Here is a 26,790-nt window from a genome sequence, read left to right as displayed (position 1 = left end):
AGGGATCTTTTGAAAAAATTATTATCTTATTATGTTATCGAAATAAGTGATTTTTTTCATTGGCCCAAGTCGAGATCGTAGGAAATTATTATCTTAGACAAATTATTAATTAACTGAGTATTAATTTAGTGAGATTTTACTATAGTTGAAATTTTTACGCTTAATTCAACATGAGATTAGGCTTGGTGATAGTCCAAAGCACCATGCATGTATGTCGTAGTATTAGTTTTGCTCTTCGATATTTGTTACCCTATGTCGTTGTTACAATATTTTTAAAAATTATTCTTGTGTGTTGATTTTCGTATTAATTGTCTGGTTTTCTTTTTTAGCAATATTTTCTTATTCATAATTATTTTGATCTAGGGCCCGTTTAGCCATGCGATATGGTATTATGATGCGGAATCATGATATGGTATCATGAGATAAAATTGAAGGTTTGTTTGGACATGCGATATGGAATTTTTTTGTTGTATATTTTCTCATAAACATAAAAATCTCATAAGTTGTAAAACTATTAAAATAGCCCCAATTGTTTATTCAATCTTATCAAATACACAAAAAATTATAAAATCGCACAATAAATTATTACAAAGTTATTTGTTCTCTACTTAAGTAATTGTTTCATCTAACTTTAATTTAATAAAAAAAATTGAACATAAATTGTAGTGTTGCACCGCTTTAGGAACCTCCTTTGCGATTACGATATGCTTGTTGCACCGCTTTAGGAACCTCCCCTTCTATATATGTTCCATCAATCGCACCAACACAATCCTACCAAATAAAAAAATACGTCAATATTAGTTTAGTGAACATAGAATAAATTGGAAGCATTATAGAATGCACTTCATAAAAATAATGTTTGTAAGACAATGCAAAGTCATAAAATAAATACTATCTCTTTAAACAAAGTTGATAGGAAATATGTAACTAAATACTAATAACTTACACATAAAATATAAATGTGCACTTATTAAGGTCATAACATAAATTTATTAATGTGACTGAAATTTTACCTTAAATCAAGGCCAAAATCGAGTATTATGTCGAATTTTGGAATGTACACCAGTCATATTTTTTGGTTGTATAAATGTTGGTGCCATCTTACTAATTGCCTCGGCAACTATTTTAACATGCCGGTTAATTGTTTCAAGTGAATGTTGAAAAGTTTCACAATCGTGAGGTGTGAGTTAAAGTGACTATATGTTGGTGAAAGTAATAAATTTTATGTCGGTGAGAATAATAAATTTTAAAAAGTAATGATATGATTATAAATTTTATTTACATATGAAACAAATGGTTAGTAGATAAAAATATGGGGTTGTTTTAACAAAATATAAACTCATGGATCAATTATTGTATTAAAAGATCCCAAATCATGATATGGAATCACCATATAATTCCATATCATGGTTTTTGGAGAATATTGTATCACCTCTCATGAGATGGAATCAGCGTAAAATCGCATGTCCAAAAGCTGATTCCATCTCACGATACCATATCGTGATATAATATCGCATGGTCAAACGCCTACTTAATATAGAGATTGCGTGTTTCTATATCAATTTTAATACTATATATAATAAAAATAAAATAAAACAAAATTAGAATGTATCAGCTTTACTGGTCCATATGACAATGTCCCCACAAACAGCTTTATACAAATACAAATAATAATAAAGTAGAATTGACGTGCCACCAAATTATAAATGATGCTGATTGAAATAAATATTAAACGTGTAACAATTTATCAGCAGGGGAGTATACAGGACGGGGTCATCGGGTTTACGTGAATCTATGGTCCCCTTTCAAAATCGTATATATCAGTGTTATAATTTTTTAAAATATTTAAATATAGATGCGTGAACTCAGACTCGAAGTATTATATAATGTAGTACGATGATGATTGGATGCACCTCTCTAGGTGAGGTTAGAAATTTGAATCTTTTATCTATCTTGTTTTAGTTTTCTTTCTAAGATTTTGTAACTGGTTTGGATAAATAAAAGTTAATTTTGGACCTATGATTTTAAAATTTTATTGGTTTTCAGTAAAAAGAATCTAACCGATCAAATTTATGTCTTAGATCCACCTTTCGTAATAGTGCCCCCATTATCCATAAATCCTGAATACGCCTCTGTTTATCAGCCATTTATCAATGAGGTGTGTGAAAATTGATTGAAATAAATATTAAACGTGTAGCAATTTCCTATTTTTAATTTGCTTGAAATAGATTTAATGTTATGATCCTATTATTAGTAGGATAATATGTATTCTGCAATGAATTTAGTCCTAATAGAAAAATGTAATGTTTAATCGTAATATAAAATTACATTTATATCTTGTAGTAATTTTTCATATGGAGGAAAATTTTGAACTTAAAAAGGACAAATAAGCCAATCAACTTTTTAAATGAGATATTTTTAGTCTTTTCATGTGAACATTCATGCAGAACTCCAAAACATGTGCACCACATATTTTTTTTTTGCCACATCTCCAAATCTTTGTAGTTATATGTAAGTCGTATAACCTTAAATCCAATAATTCAAAAATAATACTCCTTCCGTCTTAATTTATGTGACACTTTTCGAATTTTAAGATTCAAACAAGTCTATCTTTGACGGTAAATTTTTCATTTATTTTTAATTTGTCAATTATTGTGACTTCTAGTATTATTACGTAATTTACAAATATATAACTTTCATTTCAAAAATTTTGAAAAACGCAAATTTTCTCTCGAAAAATAAAAGAATGCCACATAAATTGGGACAACCTCTTACATATATACACACAGCAGCGGGCCCAGAATTGTTATTAAGGGTGTCGACGATTGTAGTAAGAAAATGAATATAATTATGAAGCTGGTAGGACTTGAACACACAACCTCAAAGAATTTTACGACGCCTTTAACCACTAGTATATATATACACACTCACTTCAACAACATCTTCTACAAAAGATTGAACAAACTTCAAAGTTGTTTACCTTGTAGATTGAATATTGATAGCCCTGCTTCTAGCCATGACACAAGTAGAAAACCATGAATTTAGCAAACTGAAACAAGATGAAGTAGCTATAGTTATGGTTCCATTTCCATCTCAAGGCCATCTTAGCTAGAAATTATTGAAGTTATATGTTAGGAAGAATGTTCATTTAAATTGCTCAGAAGTTTGATACTAACACATTAATTTACTAATTGATCATGTTACTTTGTACAATAATATGTGTCACGTTATTATCATTGATAAAAAAAAGTTTTGTTAATTACTTATGTATTCTCTATTTATTTTAGTCTAATTAAATTATTTTTTATGATAGTTTTATCATGTCAAATTTATCAAAGCTTGAGTTCGTGGCACTTGACATTTCTGGAAATAATTACTTGTCATGGGTACTCGACGCTGGAATTCACCTTGACGCTAAAGGTCTTGGTGCTACTATTACCAATGGTAATACGACGTCGAGTCACGACAAAGCAAAGGCAATGATTTTCCTTCGTCATCATCTGGATGAAGGATTGAAGGTTGAATACCTTACGGTGAAAGATCCACTTGAATTGTGGACTGGTTTGAAGGAAAGGTATGACCACCTTAAGGCAATGGTATTGCCAATGGCTAGTTATGAATGGATTCAATTACAGTTACAAGATTTTAAAACTATATGTGAATATAATTCTATTGTATACAAAAATTACTTCCCAATTGAAATTATGTGGGGAAGATATAAAAGATGAGGATATGTTGGAAAAGACTCTCACAACTTTTCATGCCTCAAATTTGGTATTACAGCAGCAATACCGTGAAAGGGGATTCAAAAAGTATTCTGAGTTGATCTCATGCCTTCTTGTGGCTGAGCAACATAATACTCTTTTATTGAAAAATCTCTTGCTTCAACTCATAGATGACTACCCGAGGATCACTCACTCTACTGTAAGACCACTAAGAGGGATTAGATTACCAACCCCTCTTTCTAACTATAACTTCAAAACAGCTACGCTTGTCGCCCGCTAAAGCAATTGTCGCAGCTCCAGCTGAAGCAATTGTAACTGCTCCGGTGGATCAGAGCTACTCGAAAATCATGAGGGTCGTCCCACGGGAACTGCTACTTTACCGGAAGCAAATGAGGTTGAAGCACATGGCCAGTCTGAGAGAAGACAAAATAAAAATCAAGGCCAAAATAATGTGCGCGGACATGGCAATGGCAGGGGACGATATAATAATCGTCGTCGTGGTGGTCGCCACAAAAGGGAGAACACTACTGTTTCTCAAAGCAATCCTTCAAGAGGCAATTGTCATCGTTGAGGCATGAAAGAGCATTGGAAGAATGAATGTCGAGCAGCTGAGCATTTTGTTAGGCTTTATCAAGATTTCTTGTAAAGAAAAGGAAATAAAAATGGTGCTTCTTCTTCTAATGCTCGGGTGGAGTCATACTTGACTTATAAAAATGATGCCGAGGTAGGGCCTTCACAAAAATATGATGACAATATTGAAGCAAATTTGGCTTTAAAAGATGATGATTTTGATGACCTTGATGATATTACTCATTTGGAAGTTGAAGACTTCTTTGGAGATCAAAACTAATCTTTGATCATTTGATTGGGGAAAATAATTATGTTGTTTTATTTATGTGTTTTTTTATTGTTAAGTTTTTCCTTATGCTGTTTTTATATTCAGAAAAAAAAAGTACTTCTATTTTCTTGCAAAGTTGTTGATTTTTCATATTTCTTATAATGTACTTTTATTTTATGAAGATAAATAAAATTCTCCAATCTTCAATTGGTTCAAGATGAGTAATGGAGATATGAGTCTTCTTGATAGTGCTACAACTCACACTATTTTAAGAGAAAAGAAATATTTCTCTAATTTGATTATGAAAAAGGCTTATGTTAATACAATATCTGGTAGTGAAAATTAATTGAGGGCTCTGGAAGAGCGGTCTTACTACTACCTGGTGGAGCGATATTAACTATTGAAAATACATTGTACTGTAGTAAGTCTCAAAGAAACTTATTAAATTTCAAGGTTATTCGCCAAAATGGCTATCATGTTGAGACTGCCAATGAAGGAAAGGTTGAATGCCTTTATATTACTATAGTAAAATTGGGGCAAAAATATGTACATGAAAAATTACCCGCATTTTCTTCTAGATTGTACCATACAAGTATTAGTATGGTTGAATCACATGCCATAGTAAATAAAGGGTTTACTAATCCAAATGATTTTATCATTTGGCATGACCGGTTGGGCCATCCCGGTTATAATATGATGTGCAAAATTATTGAGAATTCATATGGGCATAATTTGAAGAATCAGAAATTTCTTCAATCGAAGAAATTCTATTGTGCTGCTTGTCTCAAGGAAAGTTGGTTATTAAACCATCAGCAACTAAGGTTGGGATTGAATCCCTTGCATTTTTGGAACGTATACAAGGTGATATATGTGGGCCAATTCACCCTCCATGTGGGCCATTTAAATATTATATGGTCTTGATAGATGCATCTACAAAATGGTCACATATGTGCTTATTATCAACTCGCAATATGGCTTTTGTGAGGTTGTTGGCTCAAATAATAAGACTAAGAGCACAGTTTTCAGATTATGCAATAAAGACAATTCGTCTTGATAATGCTGGTGAGTTTACATCGCAGGCCTTTAATAATTATTGTTTGTCCACTGGGATAACAATTGAACATCCAGTTGCTCATGTTCACAATCAAAATGGTCTAGCGGAATCTTTGATTAAGCACCTCCAATTGATAGCTAGACTGTTGTTAATGAGAACAAAGTTGCTTGTTTCAATATGGGGAGATGCTATTTTGCATGCAGCATCATTGGTGCGCATAAGGCCAACTAGTTATCATGAATTTTCTCCATTACAGTTGATTTTTGGTCATGAACCAAATATTTCCCATCTTACAATTTTTGGGTGCACGGTATACGTTCCAATTGCCCCACCGCTACGCACAAAAATGGGTCCACAAAGAAGGTTGAGGGTGTATGTTGGGTATGAATCTCCTTCTATTATCAAATATTTGGAACCTATGACAGGAGATATATTTAAGGCAAGGTTTGCTGATTGTCATTTTGATGAATCAGTATACCCAACATTAGGGGGAGGACATAAGCAGTTGGAAAAAGAGATAGATTGGAATTCATTATCTCTATCTCATTTAGATCCTCGAACAAATCAATATGAGCAAGAGGTTGAAAAGATTATTTATTTGTAAAATGTTGCAAATCAACTGCCAGATGCATTTACTAACCTTCCAAGGGTTACTAAATCTTATATTCCAGCTGCAAATGCTCCAGTTTGAGTTGATGTCCCGAAAGGAAAAATTGTTAAAGCAAATGAATCTAAACCACGTTTAAAAGGTGATAGGTCAATTGGTTAAGGATAAAAATCCTCAAAAAAGAAAAGGAACAAATGATTATGAAGATCATACCATGGAGGAAATTGCTCAAAAAGAGCTCCGAGACATAACAAATGATAAGACCACAAATAAGGTCTAAATAACTAAAAATAATGAGAATGAAGAAATTTCAATAAGTCATGTCTTGACGAGAAAAAGGTGGAATCGAAATTTCATTGTGGTAGACAATATTTTTGCTTATAATGTTGATGTTGAAATAATGAAACAAGGTGAGGATTTTGAACCAAAATCTGTCAATGAATGTAGACGGAGAAATGATAGGCCAAAATGGAGGGAAGCAATTCAAGCAGAATTGACTTCACTTGAAAAACGTGAAGTTTTTGGATCAATAGTCCGAACACCTGAAGGTGTTAAGCCAGTGGGGTACAAATGGGTTTTTGTGCAAAAACGAAATGAAAAAGGTGAAGTCGTAAGATATAAAGTACGACTTGTGGCACAAGGTTTTTCGCAAAGGCCTGACATTGATTATATGGAGACATATTTTCCTGTGGTGGATGCAATTACCTTTAGATATCTAATAAATCTGGCAGTTCATGAAAAGGTTGAAATGCGTCTAATGGATGTTGTCACAACCTATTTATATGGCTTATTAGACCACGATATTTTCATGAGAGTTCTTGAAGCATACAATGTGCCCGAAGCATATAAATATTAGCAAGAAAATTGTTCGATAAAGCTTCAAAAATCCTTATATGGAATGAAACAATCAGGGAGAATGTGGTACAATCATCTTAGCCAATTTTTGCTAAAGAAAGGGTACAAAAATGACCCTATTTGTCCTTGTGTTTTTATAAAAAGGTCTGGATCTGATTTTTTTTTATAATAGTTGTGTTTGTTGATGATTTAAATATCATTGGCACTCCTAAAGAGCTTTCAAAAGTTGTTGAGTGTTTAACGAAAGAATTTGAAATGAAAGATCTTGGTAAGCCAAAATTTTGTCTTGGCCTATAGATTGAGCATTTGAAAATGGAATTTTTGTCCATTAATCAACATACAGAGAAAAGGTTTTAAAGCGATTTTACATGGATAAATCACATCCATTGAGTACCCCAATGATTGTGAGATCGCTTGACATACCTAAAGATCCATTTCGACCTCAAGAGAATGATGAAGAGCTTCTTGGCAATGAAATTCCATATCTTAGTGCCATTGGGGCGCTTATGTATCTTGCTAATAATACTCGACCATATATCTATTTTGCAGTAAGTTTATTGGCAAGATTCAGCTCGTCCCCAATAAAGAGACATTGGAATGGAGTCAAACATATATTCAGATATCTTCAGGGAACTATTGATATGGGATTATTTTATTCTAATAAATCCAAGTCAGAAATGATTGGTTATGCAGATGCTGGATATTTGTCTAATCCACATAAAGCTCGATCTCAGACAGACTATTTATTTAAATATGGAGGCACAACTATATCTTGGCGTTCAATGAAGAAAACATTAGCTGCTACTTCTTCAAATCATGCAGAAATAATAGCCATCCATGAAGCAAGTCGGGAATGTGTTTGGTTGAGATCAATGACTCAACATATTCAAGAAATGTGTGGTTTTTCTATGGAAAAAGATATTCCAACTACGTTGTACAAAGAAAATGCTTCATATATAGCTCAACTGAAGGGAGGATATATTAAAGGAGATAGAACAAAACACATTTCACCAAAATTCTTTTTCACTCATGATCTTGAGAAGAACGGTGAAATAAATGTTCAACAAATTCGCCCAGTTGATAATTTAGCGGATATGTTCACTAAAGCTTTACCAACTTCAACATTTGAAAAGTTGGTATTCAAGATTGGAATGCGTCGTCTCCTCGCAACAGGGGGAGTAAACTACGCGCTGAACTCTTTTTCCCTTGACCTAGGTTTATCCCAATGGGTTTTCCTGGCAAGGTTTTTAATGAGGCAGCAAACAAAGCGTAATAAAAGATATGTGTACTCTTTTGTCCTTCACTAAGATTTTTTTTTTCCATAGGGTTTTTTCTTAGTAAGTTTTAACGAGGCATATTATCTGTCAATGATCATCCAAGGGGGAGTGTTGTAAATCATTTTGGTGGTTAAATGGATGACCATAACTCCTTGGTTAATTTCCCTCATTTATGAGTAGTAATGTTGTTGATAATGTGGTCAAATGGATGACCATAACTCCTAGGTTAATTTCATCCTCTATTGGTAGTAATGTTGTTGATAATATGGTTAATTGGATGACCATAACTCCTAGGTTTATTTCCTCCTTAATGGATAGTAATTCTCAAGGTTTAATGTAATGTTTATGACACCCTTTGGTATTTCTCAATGTAATCCTATAAATAGTGGTGTTGAGAATAATGTTGAATACACTTGAAAGAAAGAGTGTTAGTTTATATTGTTCCTCTTGTCTTATAGATTTCTTCTCTTCCTCTTTATATTGTTCTTTTGTCCTTAAGTTTTACAACAATCCTTTCGTTTTAATTTATGTGACACTTTTTGAATTTCGAGATTCAAACAAGTCTATCTTTAATCGTAAATTTTTTATTTATCTTTTAACTATTTTGAATTTTCCATTATTGTTACTTATAGTACTTTTTACGTAGTTTACAAATATACAAAAAAAAATTGAAGATTTCATGAGCAAATTTCTGGTCAAATGAAAACTGCTTGACTCTCAAAAATTGAAAAGCGCCTGGACAAAGGGAGTACTACGTTTGGTAGCCTATCCTCTTAGTCTCTTACATACATACACATAGCAGCAGACCCAGAATTGTTATTAAGGGTATTGTGGGATTTTTGAACTTTAAGTTGTGAACTTTAGAAATCTTGAATTATTGTAGGATTTTAAACTTTAGGTTGTGAACTTTAGAAATCTTGATTTATAGAATTTATGAACTAATTACTAAGTTGAACTTTAGAAAGATTGATAAAATATAGTCTTTATGAACTATTTGTAATTTTGAAAGACTTTATAAGTCTTTAAATAGTGATTTAGATATTTTTGAATGTTAATTTAAGTTTGTTGTTTTATATTTTGTGTAGCTTCTTTATAATGTTTTGTGTTTGATTGGGGTTGAACTGAATTGAATTGAATTGAATTACTTTTGCAGGTTGGCAGCAGAAACTGGCAGCTTCTGTTGTCAAAAAAATTGCAGAAAAAGCGACGGACAGGGTGGTTTTGTCCGTCGCTTTTCTGGATTTTATTTTTTAAAAAACCCATAAAAGCGAAGGACAGGGTCCTTTATTCCCTCGCTTTTTTTAATTTTATTTTTTTTAAACCCAGAAAAGCGACGAGCAGGGTCCTTTAGTTCGTTGCCTTTTTGGATTTTTCAAAAAAAAAAATTCCAAAAAAGCGACGGACTTCGTCTCTTTTTTAAAAGTAAAAAAAATTAAAAATACAAAAAGCGACGGACGGCGTCGCATTCTTCAAAAAAAAATGTTTTTTTAAAAAAACAAAAGTGACGCAGTCCGTAGCTTTTTGGCGACGCAGTCCATCTCTTTTGGAAAATCATCGAGGCAAAAAGCGATAAGATTGACTGCATTGCTTTTGGCCAAAAAAACGACGTAGCCCGTTGCTTTTTTCCGTCTCTTTTTGGCAGTTTTTTATTAGTGACCCACTCATCATCGTAGTATTATATATATGATACTTTGAACGTGGCTTCTCACAGTTAAATTTAAATATTTTTTTAAAAAAGATAACACTACTATATATGATCTAGAGAGGGGAGCATGAGTTCATGTGAACCCACGTCACCACCTATAGATACGCCCCTGACTAAGGATATGACCTTAGATAATAGAGTACAAAGATTGCAGATTGGGGTAAAATGTTAGCAGGTACAGTAAAACCTCTCTAAATTAATATAGGCGGGACCATGCAATATTATTATTATTTTGTAGAGATACTATTTGATCGACAAATTAATATTTATTAATTTAAATAGTGTGTCGACACCGAAAAAATTGTTCAGGGATGAAATCTCAAAGAATTTGAAAGAATCCACTTGTGGAAACGTCATTCATGAACTTGAGGTCATGATTAAAGATCTCGGTTACTGCAATAAAATGGGCGTTACATGTCCAGAGGTCCAGATCTTAGAACAAATTATTGATATCATTGGAAAAACAATGTTGACGATAAAATTGAAGATGATACAATATCTTTGCAACCCATTTACGCGTAAGGAAACATTTGCATCTAGAACTCTTCACAATTTTATGGTATAATTAGAAAAGACAACACCAAAATTTTTGGATGCAATAAGAAAAGTTAGAGATGAGTTTCAACAAGATTTAAACTTTAACAAAAAACATAACAAAATAGAATCATATTTCACTGAATTTTCTTAGATATATTTGTACTTTTAAAGAATTATTAATTTATAATATTAATGGGACTATATATTTATATAGGGATCTTCTAAAAAATTTATTATCTTATTATCTTATCGAAATGAGTGATTTTTTCCATTGCCCCAAGTCGAGATCAGAGGAAATTAATAGCTTAGAGAGATTATTAATTAACTGAGTATTAATTTAGTGAGATTTTACTGTAGTTGACATTTTTGCGCTTAATTTTCAACATGAGATTAGGCTGGGTGATAGTCCAAAGCACCATGCATGTATTGTAAGAATTATTGTTAGTTACTATTAATTATTTCTTACTTATGGCCCAAGTTTACTTGTAATCCAAGTAATACCATAAATAATACTTGATAAGGAACATGGGCGTATACAGGAGGGGGTCATCGGGTTCACGTGAACCCATGGTCCCCTTTCGAAATCGTATATCGCAGTGTTATAATTTTTTAAAATATTTAAATATAGATGTGTGAACTCAGACTCGAAGTATCATATAATGTAGTACGATGATGATTGGGTGCACCTCTCTAGGTGAGGTTAGAATTTTGAATCTTTTATCTATCTTGTTTTAGTTTTCTTTCTAAGATTTTGTAACTGGTTTGGATAAATAAAAGTTAATTTTGGACCTATGATTTTAAAATTTTATTGGTTTTCAGTAAAAAGAATCTAACCGATCAAATTTATGTCTTAGATCCACCTTTTGTAATAGTGCACCCATTATCTATAAATCCTGAATACGCCTCTGATAAGGAATAGATCTCGTTCGTACATTGGTTACTTGATGGACGTACCAGATTAAGTCATAACCTCTGTAAATTGACTTTTCTGCGCTTAATTTTCAACATGAGATTAGGCTTGGTGATAGTCCAAAGCACCATGCATGTATGTAGTAGTATTAGTGTTATTCATGTAGTGTCTTGCTCTTTGATATTTGTTACCATATGTCGTTGTTACAATTTTTTTAAAATTATTCTTGTGTGTTGATTTTCGTATTAATTGTCTGGTTTTATTTTTTAGTAATATTTTCTTATTCATAATTATTTTGATTTAATATAGAGATTGCGCGTTTCTATATCAATTTTAATTTAATACTATATATAATAAAAATAAAATAAAACATAATTAGAAGGTCAAACACATATGCAGACCCTTAAACTTGTCCCTAAATTTTATTTTGGCACTCCAACTCAACTTTGTTCCATTTTACCCCTTCAACTCTAATTTTTATGTTCCATTTTGGCACTTCTTTCCAAAGAATCAACAAAGTGGGGTGTGTGTACTTAACATGCCATTATTGTGATAAAAAATAATGGATGAACATCTTTTTTCTAAAATATATATTTTTTAGAGTTTCTGTACATTATTGTGTGAAAAAATAATCGGTGAAAGTGTGTTGGTTTTTTTTAAAAAAAAACAATTAGTTAATTTAAATAACATCACATATTTTTTTTTCCATATCTAGTCTATTTGGACTAACTCAAATATCAGCTTTCTAATTTTTCATTCAACTAAATACAAGTAAAAAAAAACTCATGTTCATTGCTAATTAATAACACTACAAAAAAATGTTGAAACTCGATAGATTTCGTTGGGTTGTCATTGATTTTTTTAAGAAAAAAAATCGACGCACTTTCGTCGGTTATTTTTCACGCAAAATATAGGAAAACTTTTGAAAAGAAATTGTTACTTTTTTTATATAAAAAAACAATGATAATCAGTCAGTTTTAATTTTTTACAATAATTAACGGATGATCGGCGATTTTTAAAATGCAAATTGCAGTTGAATAACATAAATAGAAATAAAGAAATCATAAAATTAGTATTTTGTGTTAAATGGTACATAAAAGAAATAGAGTTGAAGGGTAATCTATTATTATTATTATTTTAAATACTTTTTTTGTCTTGCACTCTTTTAGAGAATGTGTGATGCACACTCTCTGCCACATTACTTAGAAGTGTCAAAATGGAACATAAAAATTGGAGTTAAAGGGTTAAAATGGAACAAGGTTGAGTTGGAGTGTCAAAATGAAATTTAGGAACAAGTTTATGGGTCTGCATATGTATTTGGCCTTGTGTTAGCTTTACTAGTCCATGTGACAATGTCCCCACAAACAGCTTTATACAAATCCAAAATAATAATAAAGTAGAATTGACGTGCCACCAGATTATAAATTATGTACTGATTGAAATAAATATTAAATGTGTAGCAATTTCCTATTTTTAATTTGCTTGAAATAGATTTAATGTTATGATCCTATTATTAGTAGGATAATATGTATTCTGCAATGAATTTAGTCCTAATAGAAAAATGTTTTGTTTAATCGTAATATAAAATTACATTTATATCTGATAGTAATTTTTCATATGAAAATTTTGAACTTAAAAAGGACAAATAAGTCAATCAACTTTTTAAATGAGATATTTTACTAAAATAAGGTTTTAGTCTTTTCATGGAGTCAATTTCCTAAATGGTCACCCAAATTTAGAGAATTGTCTTGAAATATCATTTATGCTTCATTTAAGACCAAAATATCACTCAACTATCACTATTTTCCTCCAAATATACTTGACACTCCAAAAGCCCCACTCTCTCCTATTTGGCATGACATGTCATTAAAGTCTTTTTCTAATAGTAGACCTATTTAATTCATTAAACTCATTTAACTAAAATAATCCATGATCATATTGTTTTTTTAAAAGTTACATTAGTTTATTAAGAATAAATTTTCATACTTAAGAATATTTTATCATAATTAAACTTTTTATTTTTTTATGTTATGAAGAATAGGTTTTTAAAACGTATTATAATATCATTAATTTTGAATACTTATAAACATATACATTCAAAAAAAAATTGATATACAAATCACGCATGAATGCTAACTTACATCAGTTAATCATAAATTGTATAATGAATCAATAATATTAAAGGTCAATTAACTATTACAATAATATTAATTGTGTATTTTGAAATTCATGCTTACAATATTTTAAAAAAAAAAAAATAGAAAGTGAATAATATTATATTTTTTATCCAAAAAATAATACTAAATACCTCAAAAGTCTCCTTCTATTCTAGTTGATACGTCATGTCATTAAATCATCATTTTAAAAAATAATAGACCTATTTAATTCATCAAACTTATGTCTCTACAAAACAAATATATAAATTACATGAGAATTTGTGAAGATTATAAAAAAAATAAAAAATCTAATTCCTTTATATATTTTTACTAAATAAAATTCAATGAAAAAATCTCTGTGTACAATTATTACCCGGTAGTTTTTAAAATTTCTAAGTAAATTATTTGAAAATTTTAAGAATTTTTTTTTTATAAAAGTATTCAAATAAATTTGTAAGGTTGACAAAAAATTTTAAGAATTTTTTTTTTTATAAAAGTATTCATGCAAAACTCCAAAACATGTGCACCACATATTTTTTTTTTTGCCGCGTCTCCAAATCTTTGTAGTAGTACGGAGTATGTTGTATAACCTAGATCCAATAATTCAAAAATAATACTCCTTCCTTTTTAATTTAAGTGAGACTTTTTGAATTTCAAGATTCAAATAAGTTTATTTTTTATCGTAAATTTTTTATTTATCTTTTAATTATTTTAATTTATCAATTATTGTGACTTATAGTACTTTTTACTTAATTTACAAATATATAAATTTCATTTCAAAAAATTCGAAAAGCGCAATTTATGTCTTACATTCACCTTTTTGTAAAGTGCCTCCATTATCTATAAATCCTGAATACGCCTCTGTTTATCAGCCATTTATCAATGAGGTGTGTGAAAATTGATTGAAATAAATATTAAACGTGTAGCAATTTCCTATTTTTAATTTGCTTGAAATAGATTTAATGTTATGATCCTATTATTAGTAGGATAATATGTATTCTGCAATGAATTTAGTCCTAATAGAAAAATGTTATGTTTAATCGTAATATAAAATTACATTTATATCTTGTAGTAATTTTTCATATGGAGGAAAATTTTGAACTTAAAAAGGACAAATAAGTCAATCAACTTTTAAAATGAGATATTTTGCTAAAACAAGTTTTTAGTCTTTTCATGTGAACATTCATGCAGAACTCCAAAGCATGTGCACCACATATTTTTTTTTGCCACATCTCCAAATCTTTGTAGCCATATGTATGTTGTATAACCTTAAATCCAATCATTCAAAAATAATACTCCTTTCTCCTTTCGTCTTAATTTACGTGACACTTTTCGAATTTTGAGATTCAAACAAGTCTATCTTTGACGGTAGATTTTTCATTTATCTTTTAATTATTTTAATTTGTCAATTATTGTGACTTATAGTACTTTTTACGTAATTTACAAATATATAAATTTCATTTCAAAAATTTCGAAAAACGCAAATTTTCTCTCGAAAAATAAAAAACGCCACATAAATTGGGACAACCTCTTACATACATACACACGATAGCAGACCCAGAATTATTATTAAGGGTGTCGATGATTGTAGTAAGAAATGAATATAATTATGAAGCTGGTAGGACTTGAACACACAACCTCAAAGAATTTTACGACGCCTTTAACCACTAGTATATATATACACACTCACTTCAACAACATCTTTCATAAAAGATAGAATAAACTTCAAAGTTGTTCACCTATTGAAAGCCCTGCTTCTAGCCATGACACAAGTAGAAAACCATGAATTTAGCAAACTGAAACAAGATGAAGTAGCTATAGTTATGGTGCCATTTCCATCTCAAGGCCATCTTAACCAACTTCTCCAACTTTCATGTTTAATCTCCTCCTATCATCTTCCTATCTATTATGTTGGTTTGGCAACACATAATCATCAAGCCAGGATTCGAGCTAAGGCGTTAAATCCTTCAAACATAGCCAAAATTCACTTCCATGACCTTCCAAATCCTGAACTAATTGCCTCATCAAATCTTGAGACAGTATGGGATGTTTCTATGCTTCTTCGCGATCCCATTGCTTCTTTCATACGCGATATTTCATCAAAAGTAAGACGAGTCGTTGTTGTTCATGAACCTATGATGTCTTATAATGTACAAGATGTTTCTTCTTTGCCCAATGCTGAATCCTATATATTTAACTGCATTTCAGTTTTCTCTTGCTATATTATGATGTGCTTAATTTTAAAGATTTCTGGCCAACATGAAGAAGAAGAATTGCTTAAAAAGCTATACTCCTTTGAAGGAGTTACAACAGATGAAGCTATGGACTTATCAGATTCTCAACATCCATTTATGGATATTAGATCAGGTGATATCCATAATACAAGTAAAGTAATTGAAAGCAAGTATATTGATTTGATGGAACAAGCAGAAATTAGTCTAAACAAGAAACAATGGACAATTGGACCTATTCTGCCTACTAAACTCGATTATAACTCGAATAGGGAGAATACATGTTTGGAGTGGCTGACCAAACAGACTCCAAGATCAGTTCTTTATGTATCTTTTGGAACAATAAATTCATTTTCTGATAGACAAATCAAGGAGCTCGCGATGGGATTAGAGCAGAGTAAACAGAGGTTTATATGGGTGCTGAGAGATGCCGATAGAGGAGATATATTTAAAGGGGAGGATAGAAAAGTTGATTTGCCTGAAGGATTTGAGGAAAGAGTAAAAGAGGTCGGGTTAGTGGTAAGAGAATGGACACCACAATCAGAAATATTGGCTCATTCGTCTACAGGCGGGTTCATGAGTCATTGTGATTGGAACTCTTGCTTAGAGAGTATTACTATGGGAGTGTCTATAGCTGCTTGGCCTATGCACACTGATCAACCAATAAATGGTTTCTTGGTGACGGAAATATTGAAATTAGGCCTGCTTGTTAGGGATTGGGGGAAACGCGAGGAGGTAGTAAGTGCATCCACTATTGAGAATGTCGTGAGGAAGTTGATGGCATCAGAAGAAGGTGACCTGATCAGAAAAAGAGCAGAAGAATTGGGAGAAGCTGTAAGACAGTCCACAGAGAAAGGGGGTGCTTCTCAAATAGAGTTGGATTCTTTCATCGCGCATATCACAAGATAGACTTGGTTTCTTTCTAGCTCTTTCTTCTTTGAATTTCACTTTTCAAGCAGTTTGGTTACTTTACTATTTTCTTGTAACTTGTTATTTATCAGCATCTTGGCTCAGACTAATATATATATATATATGCTACCTTATATTTCTTTGATCTTTGAATGTTCTGTATCTGAAATTTTTTCTCAGCTTCTTGGCTCAGACTATATTTCTTTTAGCTAGCATATGAGACGATAGAAATAACAACTATATATATTTTTTTAAAATTTAGAAATAACAACTATATAACTGCAAGCAAATAGATATTCAATCACTGCATATCTTTTCTAAAATCTCTCCAGTGGCTGCAAAGACAAACTGCAATTGCTTATTAATGTACAATATTGTATCACAAGATTGCTAAAATAAGCTTTTAGTCAATCAACTTTTTAAATGAGATATTTTGCTAAAATAAGCTTTTAGTCTTTTCATGTGATCATTCATGCAAAACTCCAAAACATGTGCACCACATATTTTTTTTTGCCACGTCTCCAAATCTTCGTAGTAGTATGTTGTATAACCTAGATCCAATAATTCAAAAATAATACTCCTTGTTGTAAATCATTTTGGTGGTTAAATGGATGACCATAACTCCTTGGTTAATTTCCCTCCTTTATGAGTAGTAATGTTGTTGATAATGTGGTCAAATGGATGACCATAACTCCTAGGTTAATGTCATCCTTTATTGGTAGTAATGTTGTTGATAATATGGTTAATTGGATGACCATAACTCCTAGGTTTATTTCGCCTTAATGGATAATAATTCTCAAGGTTTAATGTAATGTTTATGACACCCTTTGGTATTCCTCAATGTAATCCTATAAATAGTGGTGTTGAGAATAATGTTGAATACACTTGAAAGAAAGAATGTTAGTTTATATTGTTCCTCTTGTCTTATAGTCTTCTTCTCTTCCTCTTTATATTGTTCTTTTGTCCTTAAGTTTTACAACACGTTATCGCACTACATGAAATAAGCTATTTAGTGGCGACTAAGATCGCCACGAAATGACCTTTTGCTGTGACTCAAAGGTCGTAAAGAAAAACTCAGTGGCTGATACCCTTTCGTCGCGACTATGAAAGTTCGCTGCGATATCGTGCAACAAATAACTTGTTGCTGCGAGAAAAGTCGCCACAAAAGATATTAAAGTTGCCATGAAAACACCCAGAAATCTCACCAAAAAAAGGGTCGCCACAAAAACAAAATGTTTGGTGGCGACCATTATCGCTACCGACATGCATTAGTGTCGTAGGTCATCGCCACAAAAGTTTGATTTTATGGTGGCAGTTCTTGTCGCCACAAATAATTCCTTTAGTGGCGACAATACATTGTCACTAATATGTACATGTATTATGCATACATAGTTTTTGTGGCAACTATTGTCGCCACTAATATCTACTTCAATTTTTTTTTAATCAAAAATATTTTCATAATAGTTACCCAATAACTAATTGTACCACAATGCTAATTTTTGTCATAGTTGACCAACCACACTAGTTCAATCATATCTCAAAAGTTATGAACTTTTCATTAATAAAAGTCATAAAATATAGACATCACTACATAATTCATAAGGACCATTGTATATAAGTCTCATCATAATATTTTATCATTTTAAATACACAAAAAGAGAATCACAAAGTAACTTCTAAGAGAATCACAAAATAACTTCTAAGAGTATCACAAAATAACTTTAGACTCCTTCCCAATCATTCTCCTGCTAAGCAGCTTGTCCCTGAAATTAAAAAAAAAAATTACTTCAATAACATACTGCTGGTTTATATTAAAATAAGAAAATAATAATATAAAGCTTCCCTCATTTCTTTTAATTATTTAATAGCAAACCAACATCAGATTCATGAAAAATAATATCTCCAAAAGTCAAAGCCAAACCTATTTGATCATTAGTTGTTACTCAAAGTCATGAAGAGTTCATATAATTACATTTTGTTGGAATGTTTATTAGAACATAGCTCCACTAGTTACTGCTACCAAAAAATAAACTAGATCCAGCCCTATATTATAATTGAGTATTAAACAAGAAGTAATTAGTTACTGCTCAAAAAAAAAAATTGGTTGCAAAAGAAGGTGTCAAGTAAAGCTAATGAGATAGGCCTAAGGTAAATCATAAACTATCAATTTTGATCTTTTTTTCTTGAGCAGAAAAGATTAAGATTTCATCTATCAATATTCAGTAGTCCAATAATATGCAAAGGCAAAGAATCAATTTAATCATAAATTTGTACAACATAAAAAGAAAGGTTTAGGAAAATGAATTTGTCAGCTAGCTTCTCTTAAATACTGATTGTCTAAGATGTTGTGGTTAGAAGTCAAGCTATTTATATTCTATTCTTTTCTCGTGTCTTTCTTTGTGTGTGCTTTCTGTTTTGAGTTGTTATCAACACATTCTTATGCAACTAACGGCTTAACATGTAATGAGCTCCTACAGGAATTCTCAAAAAATTCTTTTCATAGTTATTAATATGAAGAAGTTATGAAACATAAGACATTTTAAGAAGTCAGACCACCATTTGTAAGAGTTATTGATATGAAGAAGTAAATCACTCTCATTTCCTCAATGGAGTCAAAAAGTGTAGATAAAAAATAAAAAAAAAATGTATAAAGTTAATAATTCATCACCTGTTGCATTCTAGACATTATATCAGCCATTTGTTCTTTTATTCTTTTGTCCACTTCTTCTCTCATCTGCTCTTGGAATATTCTATGCATTTCTTCACGAATTTTTTCTCGTTCTTCTGGTAATTTATGATCCATCTCAGCTTGCATCTCTTGCCGAACGTTTGTCATAGCAGAAGACACATTAGCTTCTACATCTGCTTGTTGCATGTGGTTCTTTCTAGGAGGCCTCTTTCCATAGCCTTTTCCGCGAACGTAGCCTGTTCTCTCTCCAAGTACAGTGGCTAAAATCTCATTTCCAGTCATTGGATTCGTACTTTCTTCGAGTTGTTGTTGATCAGTAACAAGAGCTTGAATACGGCCCTGCGATTATGTGTAATTATTTACAATAATAGATAACATATATAAATATAATAAAGGTAATGATGAATGAAAATTACATGAACTTCTTGTGATTGTGGATCCGACCATAACAATTCTCCTTTATCATTCTTACGTGTATGTTGGAGCTCCCAAACTATATCCGCTGTCACCTTTTTTCCAGTTTGGGGATCTTTCTGTAGTGAAATTATATTTAAAAAATAGCATTACTTAAACATTATGACAATGAAAATAGGGTTAACAGAATTTTACCGTGGATTCTTCAACTTCTGCAAAGGATTTAGAGCCACACGAATGCTTAGTTGTTTGTTTTTCCCTGTTTGATTTATTTTTTGCACTTACAGACTGCAATAAATATAATAGAATAAGAGATAGTGTTTAATTAGTAATTCATCAGACATTATTTTATCAAGTTACCTTAAATTTTGTACTTCCAAAATATGAAACCAGATATTCCCAATCCACGGGTGAAACACTTTTTGGACGATAGGACAGTCTTTCCTCATCAGTGTTATAGAGCAGGTATTCCTTGTGTAATCGAGTCTTCCATGCTCTAAAGAGCCTTTGTGTTGTGCTAATTGCAAAAGCTTGCAACACACTTTCTTGCCTGCCTCTACCAACTTCAAATTTGTCCTAAACTCACATGTAAAATTGTATATTTTGTCTTAACATTAATGAAGATGTGATTTGAAAGTCAATTTAGCATTAAAGTTAACTCAATACCTTCACCTTCTGTAACATCCGACAATTTGAAGTGGCTTTGAAGGAGCTTGAAATTTGGAAATAGTCATTTTTGGAAAAATTTAAAAAGGGTAAAGGGACGAATTTACCCCCGAACTTTAATAAATGGTACGCCTATGCCCTCCGTTATACTTTGCGTCCACATAAGCCCCTGTCGTCCAATTATCGGTACACACATGTCCTCTCACTAACGGCCCCCTCATTTTGGACACGTGTCTTAATCCTAATCAATTACCCGTTTGACCATTCTTTTTAACCCATATACTAAAAATCCGTCCCATAAACCCAATTGAGCTAATTTTACTATAAGAAAATTCCACCATTAACCTTTTTTTTTTTTAATCATTAGCTCCATTTTTCCACCATTTTTAATCTCTCTTGAACTTCTTCCTCTTCAAAATTGAGCTAATTTTTCATGTATTTAAAGATCCCCTTTTAAGCAGTAGAAGGAAGCTAATCAACAATATCAATGTCAAAAACAATAGAAATTCCACCTGGGTTTACAAAAATTTTGTGCAAAAGAATCAGTGTTGATGATAGTTACATGCAAGATGATAAGAGGAAAGTTGGGTCTGTTAATGAACTTTCTGGTAAAAGGTGCAGTTTAAGAGAAAGAGTTGCCCCAAATCTCTATATCCCTGTCCAGTTCCAGCCCCGTCCACGTACTCGAAAACAGAGATCAGATGGTGAGCTAGCTACCTACCTATTTTTTCTTTTATAATTTTCTATCTAACTTCATGAGCAACATTCCCTGTTTGGGGGTTTCCTTCTATGGCATCTGTATTAGGGTCTATGTAGTTGCATTTTGTTGTTCATGCGGAGCATTCTAATTTGATTCAAAATAATGGAGAGGTTGGCAGCAAAAGAGGTTGGGTAGGTATTGGGTTTATGGGGCGGGTTTTTAGTATATGGGTTAAAAAGAATGGTTAAAATGGTAATTGATTAAGATTAAGACACGTGTCCAAAATGAGGGGACGTTAGTGAGAGGGGCATATGTGTACCGATAATTGAACGGCAGGGGCTTATGTGGACGCAAAGTATAACGGAGGGCATAGGCATACCATTTATTAAAGTTCCGGGGTAAATTCGTCCCTTTTCCCATTTAAAAATCTGGAAATTTGGCTAAGTGTAGAAATCAGTGAGTTTTTGGCCAACTTTGAGCAGTCATAACTCCTAGCTCAGGATGATCCAGGAGTAGTTCCAATTATGTTTAGAAATCCCTTGGAACGATCTTTCCAACGCCACTGAGTTTACTCGATTCCGAGTTCGTATGAGGGAGTTATGCCCTTTAGAAGTTGGGCAGTTGGAAGGGAAATCCGTCCGAAAATTTAAGGGCATTTTGGTCTTTTCACAAATTATTTCTTTTGAGATTACATTGTTGTATTAGGCTGATCTTTGGATCATTTTGTCCCATTTTTGAAAGAGAAAGAGTTAGGGTTCTTGAGAGTGAAGAAGGGAAGAAGGAGAAGAAGAAGAAGAAGAAGAAGAGGAGAAGGAAGAGGAGATCATAAGATTAGTCAAGATCATTGTGGATGTTCGTCGGGGGTGATCCCTATCAAGGTATGTGAGTTTTTGTGTGGGTTGATCCTTTCCCTCACACACACCAAGTTTATTCTATGATTTGAGAAAAGATTGGAATTAGTTGTTGAAGTTGTTAGTTGTTGTTGAAGTTATTGTCCGTTGTGAGACATGATTGGGTTGTGTATTTAAGTTGAAACCCATTGTATGTTGAGGGAATTATGATTCTAAGAGTTATGACCCTTTTGAAGTTGATTCACCATCAATTCTCAGCAAATTTTGGCTATCGTTCCCCATCTACGGGCGTGACCTACGGACCGTAGATCGATTGACGGTCCGTACTGGTCAACCGTCAATCGGGACAGAAGTTGGGTTTGTGGGGCATCGATCTACGGGCACGACCTACGGTTCGTAACCTGACCTACGGACCGTAAGTCCGAACCGTAGGTCAACACTCAGTCATTTTTTTAAAATGAATTCTGGGGAAGTCTCTGTCGCGATCTACGGACCTGCAGGATGGACCGTAAGTCCATCTACGGTCCGTCGATAGCGTCCGTAAGTGTCATCTGTGTCACCAGAAATCTGAAGTCTCAGCCAAATTTCCCCATTTCTTTTCTCACTTTCTTATTCATGTTCCAAAGTATTATACCTATGTTTTACAGTTGTTTCCGACACACCAAAGTACGTCTAACCGTTTAAGAATCCCTCTATAACATGTGATCGAACACCTTGAATTCATAATTCCGATTCAAGGAAAGATAGTTCCAAGTCAAGTGAAGTCAGAAGTCAAGAAAAAAAAGTATAGAGTTTCAAGCCAAGTAAGAGTCTCAAGTTTCAAGTCGAGTAAGAGTCTCAGTTTCAAGTTAAGTCATGAGTTTAAAGTTGAGTTCGTTTCTCAAAGTTATAAGGGAACTATGTATTCCCAAAGAAGTCTTAAAGAAATGTCTTTACATTTGAATAAGGTTGGAAACTGAGATTTCCAAAGGGGCCTTCGGGCTAGTTTTTGAGTAATCATCTCATATCAGCAGGAATAAATATGTTTTAAAAACATAAGAGCCAGTACATTTTTGGGAGTAGTATCGAGCACCGAATTGGGGGAGCGTTCAAAGAACCCACAGCCCCCATAGAACCATGTTAGCCACCATGGGAAGAAAAGGATCATACTTTTTAGATGAATCATTTTCATATTAGACTAGTGGATCCATTAGGCAGTTCAGGTCTTATACCTTTGGCCGGGTATAAGATGCTCTGGCAGCGTGAGGTCGATCGTTGTATCATCACTATAGCTCTTATGTGATGATTGTCGGTTCGAGAAGCTCCCACAACAGTTATTGTATTTTCATATGCAGAGATTATTGTATTTTTATATACATCAGTTCATTGTATTTCTATATACTTTTCAGGCTTATTGTATCTTTGTATACACACAGAGTTTATAGCATGTTTTAAACAGTCTTTCTTTATATCGTATTTGTTTTAAATTGCCTTATATTGAAAGAAGTCAGTCAGGTTGAGTTGAGTTGAGCTAGGTAAGCTGTTCAGTTTCTTCCAGATTTCCTTCTAGCCTTTGTTGCTTAGTTTCCAGCTCGCATACTCGTACATTCCATGTACTGATGCCAGTTGGCCTGCATCGTTTGATGATGCAGATTCAGGTACCCCGGATCAGCATCCTGCACGTCGTTGATCCAGCTGAGCACTCCAGAGTCAGTGGTGAGCCTCCCTGCATTTCGGAGGACTCAATTATTTTGTGTTCTTAGTTTTTGTTTTATTAGGATGTTGCGGGGTCTGTCCCAACATCCATCTCAGTATTTTAGAGGCTTCATAGACAAACAGTCAGTCAGTTAGTTTTGAGTCTCTTATCTATATACATATGTAAAAATTCTATTTTGAGATTCGAGTTGCCTTTATGACCATAATTTATAAGTTAAGTTGTTTTATAATATTGCATTGCATCGAGTTATTCTGTTGAGGTTTCCGCTGAGTTAAGAAAGCCAGGCCAAGGGTTCGCTTGGGGCCAGAAATGGTCTCCGGGTGCCGGTCCCACCCAGGGTGTAGGCTCGGGGCGTGACAAACTTTGTATCAGAGCCAAGAGTTCAAGAGTCCTAGGGAGTCTATGAAGCTGTGTCTGTAGAGTCCTAGTTATCGGTGTGAAGCGCGCCATATCTATAATTGGGAGGCTGCAACATTTAGGAAGATTTCTCATTTCTTTCACACTCATTGCATGCGTTAGAGTTGATCTCTAAAGAATTTCCTTCTAATTCACGCTTGCGCGTGTTTCAGATAGTCATGCCTCCACGAAGAGTTGGTAGAGGGCGTCTTCTTAGACGTTATGTTGATGAGCAAGAGTTACCTTATGCCCCGGGAGTGCAAGATCAAGGGGAAGTTTCTAATGCGGAGTTCAGAGAGGCAATTAGAATTCTGAGTCAAGCTATGACTAATCAAATTGGTAAAGGGGAGCTCGACAGGAAGGAGCTGACACTTCAAGGATTCGTGAGTTCTTGGGGATGAATCCTCCGAGTTTCATGGGTTCGAGCACTACTGAGGATCCAGAGGATTTCATTGAGGAGTTGAAGAAGATTTTTGATGTGATGCATGTGGCATATATTGAGCGAGTTGAACTAGCTGCTTATCAATTGAAGGATGTTGCTAGAACTTGGTTCGACCAGTGGAAAGGGGGCAGAGCTGAGAATGCACCACCTGCGAGTTGGGCCTATTTCGAGGAAGCTTTCTTGGGGCATTTCTTTCCTTGAGAATTGAGAGAGGCCAAGGTACGTGAGTTTCTTACACTTAAGCAGGAGTCCTTGAGTGTTCATGAGTACATTTTGAAGTTCACACAATTATCCCGCTATACTCCGGAGATGGTTGCGAACATGACGAATAGAATGAGCTTGTTTGTTGCGGGGCTGTTTTGGTTGTCGAGCAAGGAAGGTAGGGCTGCAATGCTTATCGGGGACATGGACATATCAAGGTTGATGGTTTATGTGCAGCAGGTTGAGGAAGAAAAGCTGAGGGACAGAGAAGAGTTCAAAAGCAAGAAAGCTAAGATCGGGAACGAGTCCGGCAGCAGAGAGGAAATTCAAACCGTTCCTCCTTTCAGCAAAGGCAACAGGGACCTGCTCCATCATTTGCTAGAGCACCTGCACCCAGATACAGAGGTGAATTTAATGTTCAGAATTCGAAGGACTTCAGGGCTAGACCAGCACAATCTTCGGGTAGTGTGGCGCAAGGGAGTAGTAAGCCTCCGGTTTGCGCCAAATGTGGTAGGAACCACTCAGGTATTTGTCGAGAGGGCTCCCTTGGTTGTTTCAAGTGTGGTCAGAATGGGCATTTCATGCGAGAGTGTCCAAAGAATAGGCAGGGTAATGGAGGCAATAAAGCACAGTCTTCTTCAGTTGTTCCACCAGACCGGACGGCACCTAGAGGAGCTACTTCTAGTGTAGGTGGAGGAGCAAACCGCCTTTATGCTATCACCAGTCGCCATGAGCAAGAGAATTCTCCGAATGTTGTCACTGGTATGATCAAAGTCTTTGCTTTTGATGTGTATGCTTTGTAGACCCAGGAGCGAGTTTATCTTTTGTAACTCTCTATGTTGCAAATCAGTTTGAGGTTCTTCCTGAAAGACTTTGTGAACCCATTTGTGTTTCTACACCTATTGGGGAGTCTATTCTAGCGAAAAGAGTTTATCGTGATTGTCCTGTTTCTATCAATCACAAGAGCACCATGGTTGATTTGTTTGAGTTAGACATGGTAGATTTTGATGTCATTCTAGGTATGGATTGGCTTCATGCTTGTTATGCATCGATAGATTGTAGAACTCGAGCAGTCAAGTTTCAGTTTTCGAATGAGCCAGGCATAGAGTGGAGTAGCAGTTCAGCAGTGCCTAAGGGTCGTTTTATTTCGTACCTTAAGGCAAGAAAGTTAGTTTCGAAGGGTTGTATCTATCACTTAGTCCGAGTTCATGACTCTAGTGTTGAGATACCTCATTTCCAGTCAGTTCCTATAGTAAGAGAGTTTCCAGAAGTTTTTCCTGATGATCTACCCGGAATTCCTCCTGAGAGAGAAATAGATTTCAGCATAGATCTTATTCCAAATACTCGTCCTATCTCTATTCCTCCATATAGAATGGCACCAGCAGAGTTGAAAGAGTTGAGAGAGCAGTTGAAGGATCTCCTAGATAAGGGTTTCATTCGACCAAGTGTCTCGCGTTGGGGCGCTCCAGTTTGTTTGTGAGAAAGAAAGATGGTTCCCTTAGAATGTGTATAGACTACCGCCAGTTGAATAAGGTTACCATCAAGAACAAGTACCCTCTTCCGAGGATTGATGACCTTTTCGATCAGCTTCAGGGTGCCACTTGTTTTTCAAAGATTGACCTTCGATCAGGCTATCATCAGTTAAGGGTAAGGGAATGTGATATCCCAAAAACAGCTTTCAGAACCAGGTATGGTCATTATGAGTTTTTGGTCATGTCCTTTGGTTTGACTAATGCACCGGCAGCTTTCATGGATTTGATGAATAGAGTCTTCAAACCTTATTTAGATATGTTTGTTATTGTCTTTATTGATGATATACTAGTTTATTCAAGGAATGAAGAAGATCATGCTAGTCATCTCAGAACAGTTCTTCAGACTTTGAAAGACAAGGAGTTGTATGCCAAGTTCTCTAAGTGTGAGTTTTGGCTTAA

The 26,790-nt window shown here is 33.7% G+C and overlaps 2 protein-coding genes and 1 pseudogene across 2 annotated transcripts in view; 2 read left to right on the top strand and 1 right to left on the bottom strand.

The window, feature by feature from the left end:
- Nucleotides 1-26,790, top strand: part of LOC125855511 (zeatin O-glucosyltransferase-like) — a 151,539-nt gene that overhangs the window by 89,480 nt on the left and 35,269 nt on the right. The gene's annotated exons all lie outside the window — the stretch shown is intronic.
- On the top strand, nt 15,664-16,857 carry LOC125855513 (zeatin O-glucosyltransferase-like). The gene has a single exon (XM_049535245.1). It carries the CDS (start codon nt 15,719-15,721, stop codon nt 16,802-16,804), a length of 1,086 nt encoding a protein of 361 aa, XP_049391202.1. The 5' UTR covers nt 15,664-15,718; the 3' UTR covers nt 16,805-16,857.
- The window catches only part of LOC125856247 (uncharacterized), a 13,934-nt pseudogene continuing 5,696 nt past the window's right edge, over nt 18,553-26,790 (bottom strand).

The sequence above is a fragment of the Solanum stenotomum genome, chromosome 2, assembly GCF_019186545.1.
Source record: "Solanum stenotomum isolate F172 chromosome 2, ASM1918654v1, whole genome shotgun sequence".
Taxonomy (NCBI): Eukaryota; Viridiplantae; Streptophyta; class Magnoliopsida; order Solanales; family Solanaceae; genus Solanum; species Solanum stenotomum.
Note: the sequence above shows the minus strand (reverse complement) of the source record. Positions and strands in the feature narration are given on the sequence as shown.